The sequence below is a fragment of the Apodemus sylvaticus genome, chromosome 14, assembly GCF_947179515.1.
Source record: "Apodemus sylvaticus chromosome 14, mApoSyl1.1, whole genome shotgun sequence".
Lineage (NCBI taxonomy): Eukaryota > Metazoa > Chordata > Mammalia > Rodentia > Muridae > Apodemus > Apodemus sylvaticus.
Genome location: NC_067485.1, coordinates 58,724,622 through 58,747,534, shown reverse-complemented (window position 1 = coordinate 58,747,534; position 22,913 = coordinate 58,724,622). Strand labels below are relative to the sequence as shown.

The 22,913-nt window shown below is 39.4% G+C and overlaps 1 protein-coding gene and 1 long non-coding RNA gene across 26 annotated transcripts in view; both read right to left on the bottom strand.

Moving 5' to 3' along the window:
* Crem (cAMP responsive element modulator) overlaps positions 1–22,913 on the bottom strand; it is a 75,919-nt gene that overhangs the window by 8,408 nt on the left and 44,598 nt on the right. For 6 of the 25 annotated variants that reach the window (XM_052156547.1, XM_052156551.1, XM_052156546.1 and 3 more), the window contains 4 exons: positions 21,439–21,533; positions 21,162–21,304; positions 12,382–12,570; positions 1,339–1,374 (listed from right to left, as the gene is read on the bottom strand). The exons of 2 other annotated variants lie outside the window; for them this stretch is intronic. In XM_052156547.1, coding sequence (XP_052012507.1) covers positions 1,339–1,374; positions 12,382–12,570; positions 21,162–21,304; positions 21,439–21,533 — 463 coding nt within the window. Of the gene's footprint in view, positions 1–1,338; positions 1,421–5,698; positions 5,905–6,468; positions 6,755–12,381; positions 12,571–20,607; positions 21,305–21,438; positions 21,534–22,913 lie in introns of those variants that run through there. 17 more of the 25 variants (XM_052156554.1, XM_052156559.1, XM_052156553.1 and 14 more) reach the window with 12 other exon arrangements.
* LOC127664507 (uncharacterized) lies at positions 14,671–15,754 on the bottom strand. Its single transcript, XR_007973212.1, has 3 exons — positions 15,092–15,754; positions 14,964–15,027; positions 14,671–14,931 (listed from the first exon to the last, which is right to left on the bottom strand). It is a non-coding gene; the product is annotated as an uncharacterized LOC127664507 (long non-coding RNA).

Below are 22,913 nucleotides of genomic sequence, written 5' to 3'. Positions count from 1 at the left end.
AAAGCAAAGCAAAGCAAAGCAACAACAAAAGACCTTTTGTCTGTCTGCAGAAGCTACAGAAGCCTTTGGAGAACCAGACTGGGCCACATGAGGGACAAGGGCAATGCCAAATAGGGCATTCTTCAAACCTGTTGGGCAAAAGCTTAGTCGCTTTGTATCTGCAGGGGATGATATATAGGATATATTAGTTCTGATATATCAGAGAAGTGTGCCTCAGATGTATATTGATTCTATTTGTCATAACACAACTCCAGAATGCCAACTCACTACTTCAAGCAAGTAGGAATTAGTGTAGCTTGGGAGTTTAAAATAAATTTCAGTCATAACCCAAAGACTCAAAGATACACTTCTAATAGTGAATGGATAAATTCTATACATGCAAACATAATCTTAGTAAAGTATACTAAAATGATGTGGAAAAATCTTGTGAAGGAATCTAAATGTTAGATTTCTTTGAAACAAGTTAATAAGAACATGCTTATGTTAGCATCAGTCTCTAACATTGTAAATTCAGTGGTAATTTCCAAGAACCATCCTACATTCTCTGGTGATAGAATTTTATTCCTGTACTATTTATAAGCCCAATTCCTAGCCTATCTAAGTACTAAAGGTATCAAAACTATTTTATAAGGCTTTTTTAGATAAGATCTTGCCATGTAACTCAGATTAGCATTAAGCTTTCAATTTTATTGCCTCAGCCTTTTAAGGGCCCGGGGTTACAAGAAGGTGCAATGACATCTGACTTTAGAACTTTAAATTTATCTGAGAATCCTTAAGTCATGTATAAGGGCTTAAAAATCATGACTGACAATAAATAAGAAAAATTTATTTGTACTGCTATAGTTCACCCCAAGTTTATTCTCAGGCAGGCAAGAATGTTCAGACAAGAACAGTATCTTTTCACGTTATGCTCTGAAACCTTACACAGGACTTTGTATGAAGGGTGCTTAATGGACTGATGTGCCTTCTACAAAGTCACTTTTAAACGCCCGAGGGTATGGCACAGGCATGCTGCCATCTGAGTGTTCAATAAGCATTCTTCCGTGGACATGCTATTATAAAGTCCCATGAGATGCCACATGGTCATTCAAGCTGGCATTTCTTGACCAAAGGCATTGTTCTTCCTTAATACATTTTAGATACATCAACATGGCAACCTAGAGGCAGGGATTCCAATAGTGTGTTTCTAACCTTCTAATTCCTGGCATGAAAAGCAATTCCTGGAGCTGTCAATTCTGATCATGAACTTCATACCTCTCTTTTTTCAAGCTCTAACACGGTACAGCAGAAAAGGCATTGGATTTGGGGTCTGGGTTCTAGTCCAGCTCTGCCACTTACCAGCCATGTGACTTGGGGCAAGGTCAGCCTCCTCATCTGTAAAATGGGGATACATCATCTCATTTCATACTCACAAGAAACCCTGTAATATATGTCAAAGTGTCTAGCACAGTGCCTGGCACACAGAAGACATTTAACACATTAGTTCCCTCCCTTCCAATCCCCTCCCTTGATGTCTGAAATTCCAAATTACACTTACACTATATGTAGCTAAAAGGTTTATAACATCCACCAATAATGTTTCCCATTGGAATTTCCCCTTCTAACAAGTCTGATAAATCAAAGTGTATGACTCCTTGTCCTTAGGGAAAACAAGTCAGATACAGAAACAAAGAAATAAGTAACAAATATCCCAACTGCCTATTTTGATAGCTTTCAAAAAAACTATTTGTCAACACGCCAAAAGGCTTGTTATTTTATTTGATTATTTATTTATCAGGGTGCATACTGAGTAAATACAAGGAGCTGTGTCAGTTTGCTTTGGTGTTTTGGGACAGGACCTTGAATTCACAACCCTCCTCCTTCAGCTTCCAGAGTACTGGGACCTCAGACATAAGCCACCATACCTACACAAGTCCCCACCTTTATGCCATTTCACTGATCCTAAGAACAGTAAACAGTAGGGGTAACTCAGCAGTCATCCTTGTAAACGAGGAGAGTTGCTTTCCCAAAGCTCCAAAAACCCACTGGCATCTTCCTTATCCCACAGCACACCAATGCTTCTAGCTCCCGCGCCAGGCCTCTCAGTGCCTTGGGTGCCATGCTGTCACAAAGCTTCCCTTTCCATTGCCCCTTCTTCTCCACGGAAATGAAATCATATAAAGGTGACTAGCAAGCAGTGAGAATTTTCAACTGTGTTTAAAATCCTATACGAAATTAAGTCATTAAATGTTTTCCATTCAAGGCCAGAAAAACAGCTCAAGGTACTTGTCATGCAAACCTGACAACCTGAGTTTGATCCCTTGGAACCAAGGAGGGAAGAGAACCAACTCCTCAAATCTGTCCTCTGGCATCCACATGCATGCCATGGCATGAGCTGCAAGTGCACGCACACACACACACACATAGGCACTCACACACACACACAGACCTGCACACATACAAACTAATAATAAATAAATTTTAAATAAATATTTTCAGTTTTATTTATTTATTGAGGTATAGTTAACAAATTAAAATTATATATATATGTATAATCAAGGTGTACAAATATTTGATGCATAAATGTACAATATGAAATAATTAGCATAATCAACCCAAGATACACATAAAGGGGCTTCTTATTTTTCAATGAAAGTCTTAAAAGTTAGGAAATCTATGAAAAATACAGGAAATTATGAATACTGAAAATTTAAGGTTCTACAGAAAGACAAATGCCCTTTTGCCTTATCAGAATAGTAGTCTAGGGAAAATCTCCATTTTAATTACTTAAAAGTGCTGCTAGCACTTTTTTTTATTCACTTACTTAGACATTATAAAAGCTTTGTCTTTATCAGTGTCATGAGAGCAGCATAGCATAGTTTGAGCAGAATCCGAAGTTTCTGGCAACCTGAGCTGCTTCAGTGCTGGCTAGCCTTGTAACTCGGAAGAGTCCCTGCCTCCTCTGATGCGTACTGTCACACCACGATCTGTGCAGTAGTGTGTGATCAGTGAGCAGGAGTGTAAATCACCTCCCCTTTCCAGCACTTCATATGGCGTCCTCTAGCTGGGCCTCCAACCTCTATTTCCTTCCTTCTGTGTCTCCTTTACAGTCTGAGTACTTTGCTAGCTCTTTCATTAACTTGTATTTATGCTTGCTTACTTGTAATATATTTTATATACATTTACATAAATGCAAAAGTGTTGACATAGTTACTTTATCAGACAGTATGTTCAGACAGAAAAATAAGATAGGAAAAAGTAAAATAACTATACCAAACACTGCATTAAGATACATTCGCCAAGTTGAGAGACAGCATGATAACCGTACTATGAGCTTTGAGGCCTTATTGAACTCACAGAAGGTTATTCTTCTGTCTACTTCCAATATAAGTATAATTTGCTTTAATATCAACTTAAAAAGTTAAACCCTAATCAAAATGATCCCTTTATGTTACATTTTCCTAAGAGAAATCACAAAAGTGGTATATATCTCTGTTCTCCTGAGTCAAATACCAGGATACTATTTTCCAAATCTGAATGGTTGAAAAGTTTGTTTTAACAGTTGTGAAAGCCGGGCAGCGGTGGCACACACCTTTAATCCCAGCACTTGGGAGGCAGAGGCAGGCGAATTTCTGAGTTCAAGGCCAGCCTGGTCTACAGAATGAGTTCCAGGACAGCCAGGGCTATACAGAGAAACCCTGTCTCGAAAAACAAACAAACAAACAAACAAAAACCAACAAAAAACCCAAATCTGAAACACCTCTTGAATATAAGCTATTACAATCCAGGTCTTAAAACAGTAAACTCAGCTCCAAACATAATCAATTATAAGACCCCCCCCCCAAAAAAAGAAGAAAAATGACAATACAAGTTTATATTACACCAAGCAGAATTAACAATGTCATTCATCATTCTTTTATTTGAGTCCATGATCCTATTAGAGATGCCATAAAGGTCTTCTCTAGGAGGGGCTGGAGAGATGCCTCAGCAGTTAAGAGCAGCGACTGTTCTTCCAAAGGTCCTGAGTTCAAATCCCAGCAACCACATGGTGGCTCACAACCATCCATAATGAGATCTGATGCCCTCTTCTGGTGTGTCTGACACACAGCTGCAGTGTACTTACATATAATAATAAATAAAAATCTCTGGGCCAAAGTGAATGGAGTCGGAGCAAGCAGAGGTCCTGAATTTAATTCCCAGCAACTACATGATGGCTCAAACATCAGTACAGCTACATTGTATTCATTTACATAAAATAAACAAATCTTTTTTTTAAAAAGATCTTTTCTAAGGCAGTCATCAACATAAAAAGCCTGATTTGAGTTTGGATCTCAAGCATTTATTACAGACCATGGGTCATAAAAATCAATTTCATGGGTCAGGCCAATATTAAAGCAAAAAAGAAAATTAGGTAGAAAATAATTGTGTTACTCCTGTGTTTGAAACTTGCTTTATATAAATTTAGAGTGAGACACACATGTCACTGTGTCATGATATAAAATGCTGGTGGTAATCAAAGGTCTAAGTCCTTGATCTAAAACTGTCCCAGAGCCGAGAACCAAAGACTGCTGCTAAGACCTCTCTGCTACACTGACAAAAATGTTCTTCAATCGGGTGCAATTTTGCTCATTAGTAAAAAGGATATAAATTTCATTTATTGTTTTCAATATGACAATTTTTCAAATGTCACCGAGAAAAGTGACAGATTCAGAAAAAGTTATTTCCAAACTACAGTTGGGTCTTGTGAGAAAGGTTCTATATTGTTCAACATTTATAAGTTTTAGATTTGAATTTTAAATTTGAAACTATGGCTTAGTGTTGGTAAACAAACTATAAGAAGAAAGCGCTTCAAAGACGACATGGTCATTCTATCAACATAAGTGTATATGAATATATAATTCACAAGCAATGGCTAAAATTTTAATATGTGTACCTTAATTATTCACCTTTAAATATACTTGATACTTTAATTACTCTATTTTATTGAATTACTATATTCTCTCCTGTTCTGACAGTCAAATGATGAATAGAATTTAAAGTTTGCTTAGAAGAAACAAACCAACATTTTTTTCTAAAATAAATGCATGCACAAAAAAAGTTACTGATTTTAGGATTACACTACAACAGGGTCTTGTTTGGGGCCCCTCAGTTGCTCCCTAGCTGCTGCAATCTATAGCACATCTACAGACTTCACCAAAAGCAGCATCTGACAAAACAACAGCTTCTTAGAGACCATCTCAGAAACAATGCAATGTGAGCTAAATTGTGGGGAAGCCATGTAATCGTCGTCTTCATTCTCAATTCAACTGTAAATTCAAAACTGGGTTACAAATAAATCAACTGAATAAACAATGTTGCAAACCACACAAAGGTCACTGGTAGCTCAGTATTTCAAAATCACTTATCTATAACTAAGAAAAGCAAAACCTAATGAACTTAGCAAAACCTCATGAACAAAGCTTAAGTAGAAAAGGCTGAGGAAACAATGAAAGACAAGCGCGTCCCCGAGCAGGCACTAGAGGGCGCTCTGCCTATGGATCTAGCAAGCAGCAAAACCTCTGCCTAAATATAGCCCACTTGTCACTAGGCAGGTGCTGGGAGAGCCTCTCCGGAGGTATGACTTTACCACTAAGCTTGCCAGACAGACAGCCCCTGAGCAGTGCTCATGCAAGCATTGCAGGTGCCTTAATGCGTCCCTAACTTCAGATACTTAACTTACCACAAAAGAAATTCTAAAGTCAGACTTGCTATTCGGTCTGAAGACGTTCCCGCAGCCAGAAGCGGTGGTGAACTAGTTAACAAACTTGCAATCTGTCCGCCAAGCTTGACAAAGCAGAAAGGAACTGACTAAATCACAACATGACTCGGAGCTGACGTCAATGTGCAGCTCACTTGGAGTTTAACTTTTCCACTTCCCCGCTGAAACACGATTCCAGGAAATGTAATGACGTCAGCCCTTTGAACTCAATTAGCTGAAGAGCGGACCATTTTTTAAAGGCAAGAGGAAAGAACTAGCAGGCTGAAAAACATCCATTCTTAGCACGCTGTTTCCCTTTTCCCGTGCGGAGCTAGCTACTACCTAGTAGCTCAAGTGTTTACAACATGGACATCGGATATTTTAACTGGTAGCTAGACTGAATTTCCAACAGGTTGCAGATAAATTATTAGCCTATTTTAGTGAGGCAGAACGAGTAGCGTAAGATACAGCGTAAGAAGGCAAAGAGAAAAGCAGGGCGAGCGGGCTGATCACAGAGCAGTAAAGCTCCGGAGCAAAGATACAATAGCACTATAAACAATCGCACTATGATGGCTTAACAAAAGCAGGCTGAATGTGCAGAAGTGCACGAAAAGAAACTTCTTATGCATAAGCAACTAAAAAAAAAAACCACACTTTCTAAAACACTCAGAAGTTCCTAGATATTTCTAAATCCTATATTAAAACAAAACAAAACAAAACAAATTAATGCAAATCCCCCTTTAAGTTCTTACCAGTTTCATCTCCAGTTACAGCCATGTTGGGCTTTTGCATACAGAGTGGTCTTGTTTGCCGTACCACAGTGCAAAATAAAGTGTTCCAAACTAGCAAGCATGTGTAAGATAAGTAGGAGCACTGACATCACAGTGACGTCACCAGCCTATCACTGCCATCAATGTGCTTTGTCACATAGCAGCTCCCTGAAAGCAGAGCCCTGTAAAAACTCTTCCTGTAATAAACCATCTGAATGTTCTTGTTTCTCACTTTAGACATAAAAATCTTTTCAGATGGGCTCTGGCAAAAATAAAATGAAAGTTACAGGACTTGTAGCTCATGGAGCTGTGGAGACATGGGGAGAGGTGAGCCCCATCTGTTTCTCAGAAGCCAAAGAAGGAAGCATTTGGAGATCCACATTTCAGGGACAGAACAAAAAATCCTGACAGTCAATACAAAACGTAAAAAAAAAAAAAAAAAAAAAAAAAAAAAAAATGCATTCATAGGCACTTCTAAATGTATCAAGCTAGAAATACCCAGGTACCTCCATTCGGTTACTTTTATTTACTGAACCATTTGCTATCACACCATAAAACCTTGCTGTTCCCAGAGTGACTTGGAATTTGTTCACTTTACCTGAAATGAGGAAATGCTGACAGTCTAGAAACTCCCTAGGCCAAAGCAGCAAGTGGTACAGTGTCTTCCTTAGCTGCCAGATTAACAGGAACTTGACCCATATAAACAGAAATTTGTAATTCAATGTAATACCTTAAAGTTTAATGATTTTAAAATTGTAACTAAAAATGCTATTCATATTTTTAATGCCAGCTTTATTTGGATAACTTGAGATTTCTGCACATGAAAAGCTGGACAATTATTGAAACTTTAACCATACCAAGGTCATTACAAGAAGTTGACATATGTTCTAAGGCACATCAGGTTTCTTCAGAGCGTGGAATATTTTTTCACCTTTACTGAAGAAAGGGGGGAAAACCCTGATGCTGCTTCATGAGATCTTCCCTCCCCCGTGCCCCAGTGGGTTGTAAAAATCCACTGTCTTGTATGATTAAACTCAACCTGACTTTATATTAATGATCTATTCATCTGTCATAAATGGTCAAGAATTTGTCTTGAGACAGGGTCTCACTGTGTATCCCTGGCTGGCCTGGCTGGAACTCAGATGCACCTGTCTCACTCCCGTGTGCTGGATTGAAGAGATGCAGCACCACACCTGACACAATGCTTTCTTTTAAATGCTGTGCTTCTATGTTGTTCAATTAAGCATGCTGCAGTAAGGGCAAGGATTTTAGGTTGTGGCGTGGGTGAGGTGACCAAAGGGCATCCATGTTTCTATGCAACTGAAGATTAAGTCGAGGACTTGCAGACAGTCTCAACAAGGCTCCACCAGGGGCTCTTCCCATCCAGGCACACCTACTCTGAGGCTCAGAATAATATTCATAATCCTTGTTTAAAATTCAGATTCCAGGTTTATTTTTATCTCAATATTTCTTTAAACTTACACATTGACAGTTAATAAATACTGTATTTATTAAGAGTGAAAATGGCCCATTGAGATGGCTCAGTAGATAAAGGCATGTGTCATCCAACCCTGACAACCTAAGTTTGATCACCAGGACCCACTTTTGTAAGGAGAGAACTAACTCCTGCAAGTTGTCCTCTAACATGTGTATGATATACCCATGCCCACATGTAAAAATCAAATGTCATTTTTAAGGTGGAGGTGATTATTGCTCTAAGGAAAGTTTAAATACAGCCCTACACTAAACTGTTGATCTCAAGTGCTGGGATTATAGACATGGGCCACTATAGCACTTCAATTTGGAAAATGTTTATATTTGGCACATGACAGATCTTGGTAGCTACTAAAGGCTATAATGCAAACAGAACTTAGCATTGAAGCAGGACAGAGTGACGGTACATGTGACCTATTACCTAAGAAGGTGCACTGGGAACTGTGGGGTTGCCTAGGTCAGATTTAGAAGGCCAGAGAAATCTTCCTAAAGGAAGTGTTATCTAAAATGAAACCTGAATAACAAACGTATAGAGAGGCTGAGGAAAGGGTGCCTGTCAGGATAAGGAGTAGATATAAAGGCTGTGGAAGGAAACGGGCCTGTCAGAGGAAAGGAAAGAAATGGGATTACATGTCAAGAGGAATGAGGAAGTCCTGAGAAAGAGCAAGGCCTACACAGGAGGAAGAGGTAGGCAGCACAATCAATGTCTAACTTTGCCTAGCACATGACTAGTGTTTGCTGACATTCTCAGTGTAGTCTGCCACTATGCTACTGAGCAAGTACGTGCAATAACTCATTTCTAGGTTGAAATCCTAACCCCGATGCAACAGGATTGGAAGTAGTTACATTTTGAGAGTAGAGCACATCTGTGTAATAATTTTGTTCTAATGGAAATATCCCTTCCCTTCCTCTAGCGGGAAGATGAGGCCCCTAAGACTCACAAGTAAACAAGTGTCCCGACACTCCAGAAAGTAGGATTTATGAGCCCCTGCCCATGGTAATTACTCCACAAGCAGCAATGAGTGCTGACCAGAAGGGACTCTCCCACCCAGAGCTGCCTCAGGATGGACAGGGAGCTCCAGACCATCAGCTATGCTGGGGTGATCTTTTCTGTGATGCAGCTACATTTGAATCCCCATGTTCCTAAAAGTGACCATCCGCATGTAGTCCTGGAAGCAACCAAATCAATGCACGGGTTCACAGCACCAGACCTGGAGACAATCATTCCCATGTCCCCACTGCCACCCCAGCTTGGGTTAAGAGACATTTGTTCATGTTTCCCAAGAAAAGTCATATAACAAGATTTCATTAATTGGGTTTAATGTCCTTAACACACATCCCCTAGAGAGCCCTTGTCTTTTCCACCAAAGTATGGAGACAGATAATGACTTATGAGAATCCACAGGTACTCCAGAGACCCTTAAATTCTTAGACTTCCCAGTATCCGGAACTATATATATATATATATAATTATAGACTGGATTGCTTTCATAATTCATATATATGTATGTATATGTATATATGTATGTATATATATATATATATACCATATATATATACATACATACATATATACATATACATACATATATATGAATTATGAAAGCAATCCAGTCTATAATTATATCTCAATCTGAACAGATTTAGAGACTGTAGGCAGAATATTGGGGCATCCACTCTAACCTGCAAACACAAGAGTATATATATTAAAGAAGTATTAGAGGCCCAGAATTATTTGAAGGTGATGATAAGAATTTAAGTGAACTCTGACATAGTGTTACCCCAAAATTGAGCCAGGAAGTATTGCAAAGTTGCTACAGCTCTCAGCTCCAGAAGAAGGCTGACTGTTGTGGTCATCCAGACCACAGGGACAGCTGCCTAGATAGGCTGGTGACAGGAGGAGGAGAGATGAAAACCTTTGACCTTAACCATGGGGAAGAGTCTATACTGGGACTTTGGACAAAAAGGGGTAGAAAGTGTCAAGGGTAACTATGAGTTTCCAGAGTGAAACAACAGAAAACAGAAAAAGCAAAAAGGAGGCTGGAAACTGTGCAGTCAGTAACATGCTATCCACACTAGCTTGAGGACCCAAGCTTGGCTCCCAGCAGTTGAAAGAAAGAAACCCACCCAGACACAGACATGGGTCTGCTATACACGTATATCCCACACACAAGTGAATATGGGTTTGAAACTTGGAAAAGAAAATGATTTTTAACCTGCAAGGCATAAAACTTAGATATACAGTATAACATAAAACATGAAAAAGTCTGAAAAAATTTTTAATATCAATTTTTCAGTATCAATTACTCCATGTAAAACAGGTGATATGAGAAGAAGAGCTCTTCTTTGTTTAGAAAAACAAGGTTTACACACAGGAAAAATTAAACGGTTTTCATTTTAATGTAAGATAAACATTAGTTTATAAACACTATTTTTCTACCCATAAAATACCACCACTTTTTGTCTTTGTTTTGTTGTTTGTTTTGGTAGAGGGAACAGGGTATCCCTATAGAACCCTTGCTGGTGGAAACTCTTACCCAGACTGGTTTAAAGCTCAGAGTAATCCTTAGCCTCCCAAGTACTAGAATTTCTGGCATGCACTAGCATACCCAACTTCAGTCTTTCTTCTTATTTTAAAACTAGATTACTTGTTCAGTCTGTTGTTTATGTGTCTCTGCTGTGTCGTGTGTGTGTGTGTGTGTGTGTGTGTGTGTGTGTGTGTGCATGCGCGCGCGCACACATGCCCAGTTCTCCTCTTACTCTGATGATTTCTTTGAGATAGAATCTCTTTATTAACCTGGGGTTCCTGTTTTCTCAGCTAGGTTGGAAGTCAGAAAGCCCCAGAAATCCTCCTGTCTCCACCCTCTAGAGCTGTGGTTACAGGCATATGCATTGCACCTGACTTGTTTGGTGAGTGCTGGGATCTAACCTCTAGTGCTCATGGCAATGCGGCAAGCACTCTGAAGCACGAAGCCATTTCTCCAGACCTTTTCAGACTCTGTATTCTCTTATTACACCCCACATTCATCCCCCAAGTACATAAGAGCAAAAGGATTCATCAGCCAGGCACGCCACTGCCCATGGCTGTGAGCTCAGCATTCAGAAAGCTGAGACACGACAATTTCTTCAAATTCTAGGTCAGCTGGGCCATATTTCCAAGAAATTCAGAATAAAAGAACAGAAGTTACTTTCCATAAAATGAGTGATACATTCTAGACAAATAGATCCAAAAGCTTAGAATTAAAACATGATTGTAAGTTGTATTAAATACATGTTTTATACTAATTATAAGCCCAGATGAATGAAATTAAAATAATGTATTACCAAGTTTGAAATGAACAAATAAGTAAAGGCTTATGGCTACATCTTGTTTTATTTCATTATAGACTCCTTTCATAAGAGCTATAAGAGTCTACTAGTCATGCTGGAGACATGGCTTGTGATTAAGAGCACTGACTGCTCTTCCTGAGGTCCTGAGTTCAATTCCCAGCAAGCACATGATGACTAACAACCATCTGTAATGGGATCTGAAGCCCTCTTCTGGTTTTGTTTTTTTTTTTTTGAGACAGGGTTTCTCTGTGTAGCCCTGGCTGTCCTTGAACTCACTCTGTAGACCAGGCTAGCCTTGAACTCAGAAATCCACGCGACCATGCCTCCCAAGTACTAGGATTAGGTATGTGCCACCACTGCCCGGCAGTATTTTTTTTTTTAAAAGAATCTATTAGTCTTCATACTAAAAAGAATCTAAAAAAATATAAAACTCAACACTTGTTTCAAATGAGTTGTGTGAAAGGTAGACTTGGAAAATAAGCTAGGAAAAAAGAACAAATTCAAGATATCACTGACTATATACTTAAATACCCCCATAAAAAATAATAGAAATATGCTGGAGGCCCATGAGATGGCTCAGTCAGTAAAGGATTTTTGCCGCACAAGCCTGATAAGCTGTATCTGATCTCCACAACCCACATAAAATGTAAGCCAAGATAAATGACTCCACAAAGTTGTCCTCTGACCTCACACCATGGCATGAACACTGTGCACTTTCACACATGAACACACACACACACACACACACACCACAGCATAATATAAACAAAAAGTTTTTAAATACACTTGGTAGAGCATGTGATATTAATGAAATATATTTACTTAATTTTAAAATTCATTCATGTTTCCATCTCCCCTTGTTTTATTATGCCTTTCGGAAATTACCCTTTCTTCAGAGTCAGTGAAAACCACACTTTAATTTCTCTAAAGTATAAACATTTCTTTGAACGTTTTTTTAAGTGATTCCCCACCCCTCCTAAAACTCTACCCCAGTATATTTCACAACACTACAGACAGACACTAAAATGTGTGACACAGGTATTCTAAATGCATTAGATTAATAAAATATACCTTGAACAACAACCTGGCTGCCTGGGACAAAGAACTGCTGTGTGCCATCGGCTGATTGTGCTGCATACTGTACAATTGTAGCACCTGGCGGAGGAGCTCCTGAATTTGTCATTGTTAATGCCTGGAGTCCCTGAACACCATCAGATCCTGGGTTAGAAATCTGGATTGTTCCACCTTGGGCTATAGCAACTTGATAGAAAAAGAGAAGAAATATTAGATAATTCTGAGTTATTTTAATCTCATATTGGGAGAATATAATATATTCTATTTACTACCATTGCTTCCACTGTTACTTTCTAAGTGGGACCAATAAGAAAACCATCAGCTTCTTTATCGTGAGGTGAACTTTGTAAAAGATTATCAACATAAATATATTTTATTTTTGTTCTGCTGTTCCATGTATTATGTATTCAGAATTGTCTTTAATTCCTAGAGTCCACAAAGTTTTCCTTCTAGGCATCCATTCCACCCATAATTTTATTATTATTTTATGTGTATGGATGTTTTGGCTCCATGTATGTATGTGTGCTACATGCATCCTTGTGTCTGTGAAGGCCAAAAGGGAGCACTGGATCACCTAGAACTGGAGACACCATGCAGATGCTGGAAATCTAGTCTGCGGCCCCTGGAAGAGCAGCCCTGTTGTTAACTGCAGAGCCATCTCTCTGGGCTCCTCCACTAAATTACGTAAGAGAAAAAGTGAAGAGGAAGACAAAGTCCAGCTTTGAAGCATTACCTATTCTTTCAAATATTTTTGGTTATAAGGGACATTCTTCTGAGAATAAGGAAATGTCAGTGAAATTTCCAGTGGGCGCTGCAATCACATTAGGCGTGTGCTTGAAGTCGCCTAACTACATTTCTAATTTATTATGGATGGCATAAAGGGTGTGGCATGCATGCTCAGATCATGCACTAGGCTCAGGGTTCAATTGAAAGCATTCACAGAAAGGAGGGAAGGAGGGAAGGGGCGAGGGAAAAAAGGAAGAAGGCAGGCAGGAAGGAGGAAGAACGAAAAGAGGGAGGGAGGGACGGAGGGAGGGAGGGAGGGAAGACAGGAGGGTGGGAAGAAGGGAGGGAGAGCAGAAAGCAGAAGAAATGTGCAACTCTAAATGAGTTAAATAAAGGTTTCAAATCCCAATTACAGAAATGGAATTTTCTTTTTTGTTTGAGACAAGGCTTCATGTATTCCAAATCTTTACAGTGAACTCACTTGCTAGCCAAGGATGACCCACTTTTGCCCACTTGGTGCTGAGATTACAGGCCTGCACTTTTATGCCAGGGCTTCATGCTTGGGGGCACATACTCTAACGAGGACTACATCCTAACCTTCAGAATTTAATTCCCAACAAGAAAATATCAGGCTTTTGTAGCAGTTTTTAAAATAGCAAGATAAATACCAAATTACTTAGGTTTTTTCTTTTCTTTTTCTTTTTCTTTCTTTCTTTTTTTTTTTTTTTGGCTTACTTTCTTCCTACTTAGTATTTTTGAAGTAATTTTTCTCTGAATTTCCAACTAAAGCTTTTTTATTTTCATATATAAGCATTGAAATATTAAGTCTGTCATCTTATTTTCTGTCATTTATTTAAAATACATATTTAAATATGATATTTAAAATATATAAAATACATATGAAAATATATTTTTCAAAATATAATTAAAATTGAAAATACACACACCCACACACGTCCACCCTACCCATCCCATAGCACAGTTGGCTCTAGCCATGCGGGGCATGGGAAAACATTTCTACTGATAAATCTCTTACATTAGGCCTTCACACTTTATACTGGCAGGGCATTATGAAATGACAGAGGACCTTCTCATTCAAAAGGGTAACTATTGTTGAAGAATAAAACTTAATGTTTCAGAGATTCTGGAAATGTGTTATCTGTAGGAATACATTTAAGCAGGAAACTTCTAAAAAGCCAAAATACCCAAGGATAGAATATTTTGCTTTTAATAAACATCAATCAAGAGGAAAATTAAGAAAATAAAATATCTCTAAATGAATTTAAATATTTTATTTTAGTCTTTAAAAACAAACAACAAACAAAACTTATCAGCCAAGCATAGTGGCATGTGCCTGTAATCCTAGCAGTCTGCAGGCGTGGCAGGACAGCTGTGAATTCTAGGCTAGTCTAGGCCACAGTGAGACCTTGTCCTAAAATAGTGAAACCATTACAGAAAGTTTCCAACATAGATAACAGTGAAAAGAAATGTATTTGTTGTTTCAAGTTTTTGATGTGGGGTCTCATGCAGTCCAGGTTGTCCTAGAACTAAAAGATGACCTTGAATTCTTGATTATTTTGCCTCTACCTCCAACATTATGGGATTATAAGCACACACTGTCATATTCATCTGGTAGTATAAACCCACACTACCATATTCAGCTGGGATCATAGGCACACACTGCCACACTCAGCTGGGATCACAGGCACACACTGCCACACTCAGCTGGGATCACAGGCACACACTGCCACACTCAGCTGGGATCACAGGTACACACTGCCACACTCAGCTGGGATCACAGGCACACACTCCCACACTCAGCTGGGATCACAGGTACACACTGCCACACTCACCTGGGATCATGGGCACACACTGCCACACTCAGCTGGGATCACAGGCACACACTCCCACACTCACCTGGGATCACAGGTACACACTGCCACACTCAGCTGGGATCACAGGCACACACTGCCACACTCACCTGGGATCATGGGCACATACTGCCACACTCAGCTGGGATCACAGGCACACACTCCCACACTCACCTGGGATCATGGGCACACACTGCCACACTCAGCTGGGATCACAGGCACACACTGCCACACTCACCTGGGATCATAGACACACACTGTCACACTCAGCTGGGATCACAGGCACACACTCCCACACTCACCTGGGATCATAGGCACACACTGCCACACTCAGCTGGGATCACGGGCACACACTCCCACATTCACCTGGGATCATAGACACACACTGTCACACTCAGCTGGGATCACAGGCACACACTCCCACACTCACCTGGGATCATAGGCACACACTGCCACACTCAGCTGGGATCACAGGCACACACTCCCACACTCACCTGGGATCATAGACACACACTGTCACACTCAGCTGGGATCACAGGCACACACTCCCACACTCACCTGGGATCATAGACACACACTGCCACACTCAGCTGGGATCACGGGCACACACTCCCACACTCACCTGGGATCATAGGCACACACTGCCACACTCAGCTGGGATCACAGGCACACACTCCCACACTCAGCTGGGATCACAGGCACACACTCCCACACTCAGCTGTGAAGAGATATTTCTGTCATTCCCCTTACCTATTCATCTCTTAAAGTCTTCTTTTTTTTTTTTTCTGGTTTTTCGAGACAGGGTTTCTCTGTGTACCCCTGGCTGTCCTGGAACTCACTCTGTAGACCAGGTTGGCCTTGAACTCAGAGATTCGCCTGCCTCTGTCTCCCAGAGTGCTGGGATTACAGGCGTGGGCCACCCGCCCGGCCCTATTCATCTCTTAAGCCACTAATGTTTAGTTGTACATCCCCAGACCCACAAGGCAAATTTTAGGTCTGATATAACTGATAAAGACAGAAAACATGGATTTTAAAAGTGGGAACCTAGCCAGGCACAGTGGTGCACCCCCTTTTAGACCAGCACTGTGGAAAAAGAGAGAGAGAGAGTTAAGCAGACGACTATGAATTCAGGGTCAGCCTGTCTACACAAGGAATTCCAACCAGAGCTCCATAGTGAGACCCTGTCTCCAAAAAAAAAAATAAATAAATAAAGGTTGAAAACTGGCAAAGTTCCCAAGCAAAGGAGCATAATATCTTCAACTTAAAGTCAGGCCTGAGCTCTCTTCACTTTATGCATGTTCTTTTCAATCCTAAACTTTTGCATAGAAGTAATTCAAATACATAAGCATGTAAATATTTAAGCAGATGTAATTCAAAACTATAACTAGAAGATTCAAAACTGAAATCTCACATTAATTTTGTTGTTGTGGAGGTTTTGTTTGTTGATTTGTTTTTGCTTGTTTGTTTGTTTGATACAGGGTTTCTTTGTGTAGCCCTGGCTGTCCTGGAATTCACTATGTCGGCCAGGCTGGCCTCGAACACAGAGACTCACCTGCATCTGTCTCCTGAATGTTGGGATTGAAGGCTTGCTGTGCCACTACGCCTCACTCCACTACATTTTTTTTTTTTTTTTTTTTTGGTCTTTTGAGACAGGGTCTCACTACAGCAGAGTCCTGGCTACCCCTAGAACCCTGGAACTCACTATGTAGACTAGTGTGGCCTCAAATTCACAGAGATACACCTGTCTCTGCATCCCAAATACTGGGATAAAGGATGTATGCCACCACACCCAACTACTACACTAATATTTAACAAGACAGCAGGAGTGGGCCAGTGACAGAGTAGAATGCACGAAGCACAAGGCCTTGGTTTGTTGCCCAGCACTGGAGCTGTGTGTGTGTGTGTGTGTGTGTGTGTGCACGCGCGCGTGCGTGTGTTGGGGAAGGGTAGAAGGGGAGGAAATGGGGAGAGAGACTAATACCTCTGTCTTGAAAGCCAGAGGTACAGAAAGGATTAAATCACAGTAGCCATTAGAACAGCAACACACACAGCAAAGAGCCACACTTAACATATCACAAACTACATAAATAACTTTGAGGTACTTGAGGGATGTAAGTAATGTCGCTGCTAAGAATATATAAACTCAATTTCTTTAGAATGTGTAAACCAAACCGGGCAGGTGGTGCACAACTTTAATCCCAGCATTTGGGAGGCAGAGGCAGGCAGATTTCTGAGTTCAAGGCCAGGCTGGTCTATAGAGTGAGTTCTAGGACAGCCAGGACTACACAGAGAAACCCTGTCTCGAAAAACAAAAAAACAGAAAACAAACAAAAACAAACAAACAAGAATGTGTAAACCAACTGCCTTTATGAGAAAAGTGTTTGTTCATATTAGCATCCTAAGGATTATGAATTCTTATGATAGATATGTACATGTATGAACATGTCAATAAATCACATTCCATAACTAATAAAATATTTTAATTCCTTAAGCAGTTCACAATGTCCATACATTGTGTCATTTTATGAAGGTATATTTTAGTTTGACCCACTTACAAGAATAAAAAAGTGAGTCATAGAGACTCATTCCAGTAAGGTTCTTAGGAAAATACAATAGGAGCAGAGAAAACTCATGGGACATCTATAAAGAATAATGTGAAGTCTTGCCATCAGCCTTTCACTGGTAAAGGAAGAGGTTGGGTATAGCAGAATGTGGGTTTAAAACACCTTTGCTAAGAGAACAAAGTTTATTGAATTAAAATTTTCAATCATTTGGGGCTAGAGAGATGGATGGCTCTGTGATTAAGCGCGCATGGATGCTCTCTCAGAGGACCCAGGTTTATTCACAGCATCCACATGACAGCACACAACTGTCTGTAACTCCAGTTCCAGAGGATCTCTTTTGGCCTCCTCAGGCACCAGGAGCACACATAATGAACAGACATACATTCACACAAAAATTACCCAAACACATAAAAATATTTTTAACTTCATTTAAAAAATTAAGACATTTTCTTTTCACTTTTGCATTTATGAATTCACTGTATATTTTCAATGTTTTATGCAGCAAGTAACATTCTTTGCTAATACTATCTCTATAATGCCATCACATGGTAGCTTATCTCAAGATATTCCCCTGAGATACAACAGATTTTCCTTCACCAAACCAATTGGCTGTCATGCTTGAGATTGACGCCAAGGCCTACACACCAGGTAAATGCTTTCACAGGGAGCCATACCCTAGCAACAAACCTAATGCAAGTTTCTGTATTTCCAGCAGAGTCTCAGCAGGTGTAGCTATTATTTAGTACTATAACAATAAATCCTTGCCAGTTTAATGCTTACATTTTTAAGTTCTATTTTTAAATCTGCCTATTTTCCTTTACTCAGTAAAAATATTTAACTTCTGTGATAAACAGTAGTTAGAAGATAAGGATGTGTGTAGCTCAGTCATAGAGCACTTGCCTAACATGTACAAGAGTCAAAGTAGAGCCCTGGAACTACCAAAAAATAAAAATAGGAAATCAAAATGATAAAATCCATTTCAACAAATATCTTTCAACTATTAAATACAGGACTTTGAGCAAGGGTGATGGCTCAGCTGTCAAACATGAGCACCGAGTTTACTCCCCACCACCCATGTCAGAGCCGGGCTTGGCGTTCTAGATCTGTAACCTCAGCAGTTAGTGGAGATGAGTGAATGCCAGGGCTCACTGGCCAAAGGTCTTGCCAAAATGGTGAGCTCCAGGTGAGACCTCATCTCAAAACACAAGGTGCAAAAGCCACTGAAGACATCTATGCCAGCCTCTAGCCTTTATATATGCATGTGTAAGCAAGTGTATCCACATACACTTATGTGCACACATATAAATACACAGGAAGAAAAAAATTAATGTAACTATATGTAGGAGATATTTTATCTCATCAAGTTTGATACTCTTGTCACAATTAAGATTATGAGGGTGCAAAACAATGCATAGAAAAATATACAGAACTTCTGATCCAACTATTCTAAAACCCAAAGAATGCTAGCAGCTTTTTATATTCTTAAATACTTACATATAACATAAAAGCATCAAAACCTGCTAATTTTTTAATAGCAAAAAGTAAGATTAATTAAAATGGATCTTATATGTATAAAGGTATAATATAAATGTAAATATTCCCTAATGAAGTATAGAAATTATTCTTGTGGGCAAACAAATACACGTTAAACTTGTAAACACAGTTGCGTCCTTTACCCCTGGAACTTCTGACTCACTTCCCAACCTTGCAGCCTACTTACAGTGAGCTAGAATGCCAAGTGTAGACTCGGGCTGAGGGCGCCAGAACCATGGCACAGAAGCCAAGGCACAGAAGCTCACTGAGAGGAGAGGCCTAACGAGCACAGAGAGGACCATCTCAACTAATGGAGACTCAGCTGTCACCTCTCAATGTCTGCACATCTGTTTCTCCACACTATGACCTACGCTTTTCTTTTGTCTTCACATATAACCCGCAGTTTGGCCTCTGAAATTATTACCACTTCAAAAACTAAAGCCTGAGGTGCTGCTTGACCTGATCACTGAGAGAGCAGACACAGACACCACCAGAGCCCTTCACCATATCCCCTCCAGCTTCAACATTCCTTTAGCTTTCATTTCACTATGTCACGTTTTGTGGTAATGATCTAGGAAATTAACCTACAGCATCAACTTCCTTGTTCTCTGTTAGTACATCACTGCTCCCATGAAAACTCCTATGTATCATCATGCTATGCCAGAAAAATGCCACATTTGCATCCTTTTAGCTCATCTCCAAAACCTTAAGTGTTAACATTCTTTCAGCAGTATTTTCCAACTTTTACCCTGTCAAAGCACAAACAGAAAACAATAGCATGAACAGCCCACTGGGTAAATAGGCAACAACGTTGCTCAAGACTAAGGATCAGTCTGGAGGCTCTAGCCTCCCAGGCCTGTCCAGCCTGTCTAGAGATGGAGGCCAGGGGAGCTCCCTGCCCTCCAAGAACCTAGAACTGTACTACAGAAGCACAAAATCTGCCAAACCCTGGTTTACAGTCCTAAAACATACACCACATAGTCCCAATGGACCGAAGAAACCAAGACAGACACAAAAGGTTGAGGGAATTTTCTTCATGCTCATTTTGAACATGTGCATTCAGCATCTGGCAGCGTGTTGACAAGTTATACCCATCTCTGACAGGTCATGATGACAGCCACCAAAAAACTGCAAGCAGGATTTAATTTGCTATTGCAAATATCTATCACCACAGGAAAAATTCTAAGAAACAAACAATGACAACAAATCCTAATAACTACATAAGATCTTCCATACAGAAAAGGAGATAGCATGTTTTAATAGCCAAGTCTTCAAGATTTGCAGGTATCACTACGTTATAAAAGAAAAAATGAAAATATAGTGTTTGAATTTTATTTGGGCACAGTAAATAACATTACACACATCCCCAAGGACCCAAGCAATTGTTTCCCCCTGGCTTTCTTCCTTTCCTTTTACTTTGCTTTCTAGGTCTCATTCTTGTTTATCAATATGCTTGACTTGGGAAAATCATTAGTGCTTTAGTAAGAACAAAAAGCACAGAAGTAAAAATACATTAAAATGCACAAGACTAAATGCCAACGTATCTGTTTATTAGAGTTTCCAGTGTGTAAAGTTCAAGGAAAATGATCTATCCAATTGCTTGCTACAGTTTGAAAGTTAAATGATTTTTGTTCTTTTAGAAAAACTGCAGCACCAGTTAACAAAGCAATGAAAACAAAAGTACATTGAAAACACAACCTAGAAAACATAGTTAACTCAGATGATTAAGTGTAATAAATTGTTGGCAACAAAAGCCAGAAACAGTGAAATACAGACATTTATATCATAAAGACAACAAAAACAAGAACTTTTAAAATTATTACTTAAGATGAATATAAACATGTAAATAGGAACCCTGCCTTTAATTTTTAACCACTTATCATTCATATTCAGCAATAAAGACTTTTCAGCTATCAGTACAAATATCTTACTGCTTTAACATGTACTGTTTATTCTGTGACACACAGCTGTTAACGATGCACAGTTGTTAATAAAACATTCAGATGCCCAAGCCCACGCTGCTTCACTGTACTAGGGAAGACTTAAAGCTAGCACTGTGTCTATGGTAGCGTAGCATACATACTGTATTGCCCCGTGCTAGTCTGATATATGCTAGTTGGTACTGCCATGGTAGCAATATTAGGTGGTGTCCCTTCTTCCTCTGACTTTTCTTCTTCAATCTTGGGAATACCAGGCACATCAGAGGAAAGTTCATTCAGTATTTTTCTAAAATATAACAATATAAGCAATTAGGATATAGAAAGAGACAACAGGAAAGCTATAAAGAATAATTGCTTTGCACTACAATTATTGTGTCTTTTTGGGTGGAAATATTCCAGATGGAAAGTTAGTTAACTCACCTATATGAGGGTCTTCGTGAAAGAATTTCTCTACGTTTATGCGAATCGATTACTTCTGAGTCTGCAGAATCATCTGTCTCTGCAATTGTTGCTACCTATAATACAAGACTTTCTGAAATGCATCATAAAACATATGATCTTTATCTTCACTCAAAAATGGTGATTAAGAGTCTGTGGATAGAACTCAGTGCTTGTGTGGAGAGGGAAACAAGAAATGGAATTGATAATAAATTCTACATAAATTATATAGAAAAGTACTTGGAATACCAAGTAAGGCTTCACAGGAAAGGGAAAAGCATAAAACTCTTAAGACCCAAAACCCCAAACCTGAATGTGTCCTTGTAAGTACAGATATCAGTAAGACCATAACAGATGCAGAAAAACCACCCAATTTAGTGCTCTCTCTACATCATCATTGGCCTAAGCTAGTGTAAAAGTTAGGACATTACGTAGGCCCAAAGAAGAATAAATACTTATGTAAAGTGGTCAGTAAAATCAGGCTTGTTAAGAGAAGGATTTATATTATAAGGCGTATATTAGAGTTTAAAGATTCTGAAGTCAAAACAAGTTTATATTTAAGATGGCTCATTGAATAAAAGCACTTGCCTGACAACCTGAGTTCAGTCCCAAGACCCACATATCAGACAGAGAATTAATTCCTACTAGTTGTCCTCTAACCTACAAGTAGACACTATGGAATGCACCCAAAGACACATCCACATAAAAAGAGACTGGTGGGAGGGAAGGAGGGAGGGAGGGAGGGAGGGAGGGAGGGAAGGGTGGGTAGGTAGGTGGATGGATGGATGGATGGATGGATGGATGGATGGATGGATAGATAGATAGATAGATAGATATAAAAAAATAAAAGTATGAGAGTTTTCGAATCAGGCAACAATACAATGATATGACAATTAAAGAAAATGAGAAAACTAAAATGACAAACCTCTAAACATGTCTTCTGTCATTTAGACATTTATGTCTAAGGCTGATGGGAGGTAGGTTTACAAAACTTCACGTTACATGAGACTTTGACGTGGGGAAAAAACAAAGAATCAAGAATGAAAACAACATGTAGCTCCTGTTATGCCACATGGTGAATCCAGTTAAGAATAGCACGGGGCTGAGGAGGCAACTGGGTTGACAGAGTGCTTTCTTCACGCACACCGCCATATATTTGATCCCCAACATCACATAAAAACTGGCATAGTGGTAAATTCCTCTAATCCCAGCATTTGAAGACAGAAACAGAAGCATACAAAATTCAAGGACAGGCTTAAATATATTGTAAGCTTGAAGTCAGCTTGACTTCAAAAATCTTCTCTAGAAAAATGCCAAGGAGGAGAAGGAGAAAAAAGAAGAATATCAGTATATTTTCCTCTTGAAATTTACAAATGTTTGTATAGAATTAGCATATTTAAAGTGTTTCTAGCATGAAAAACTGATATAATACATATTTTAATTGGCCAATTTAGTCA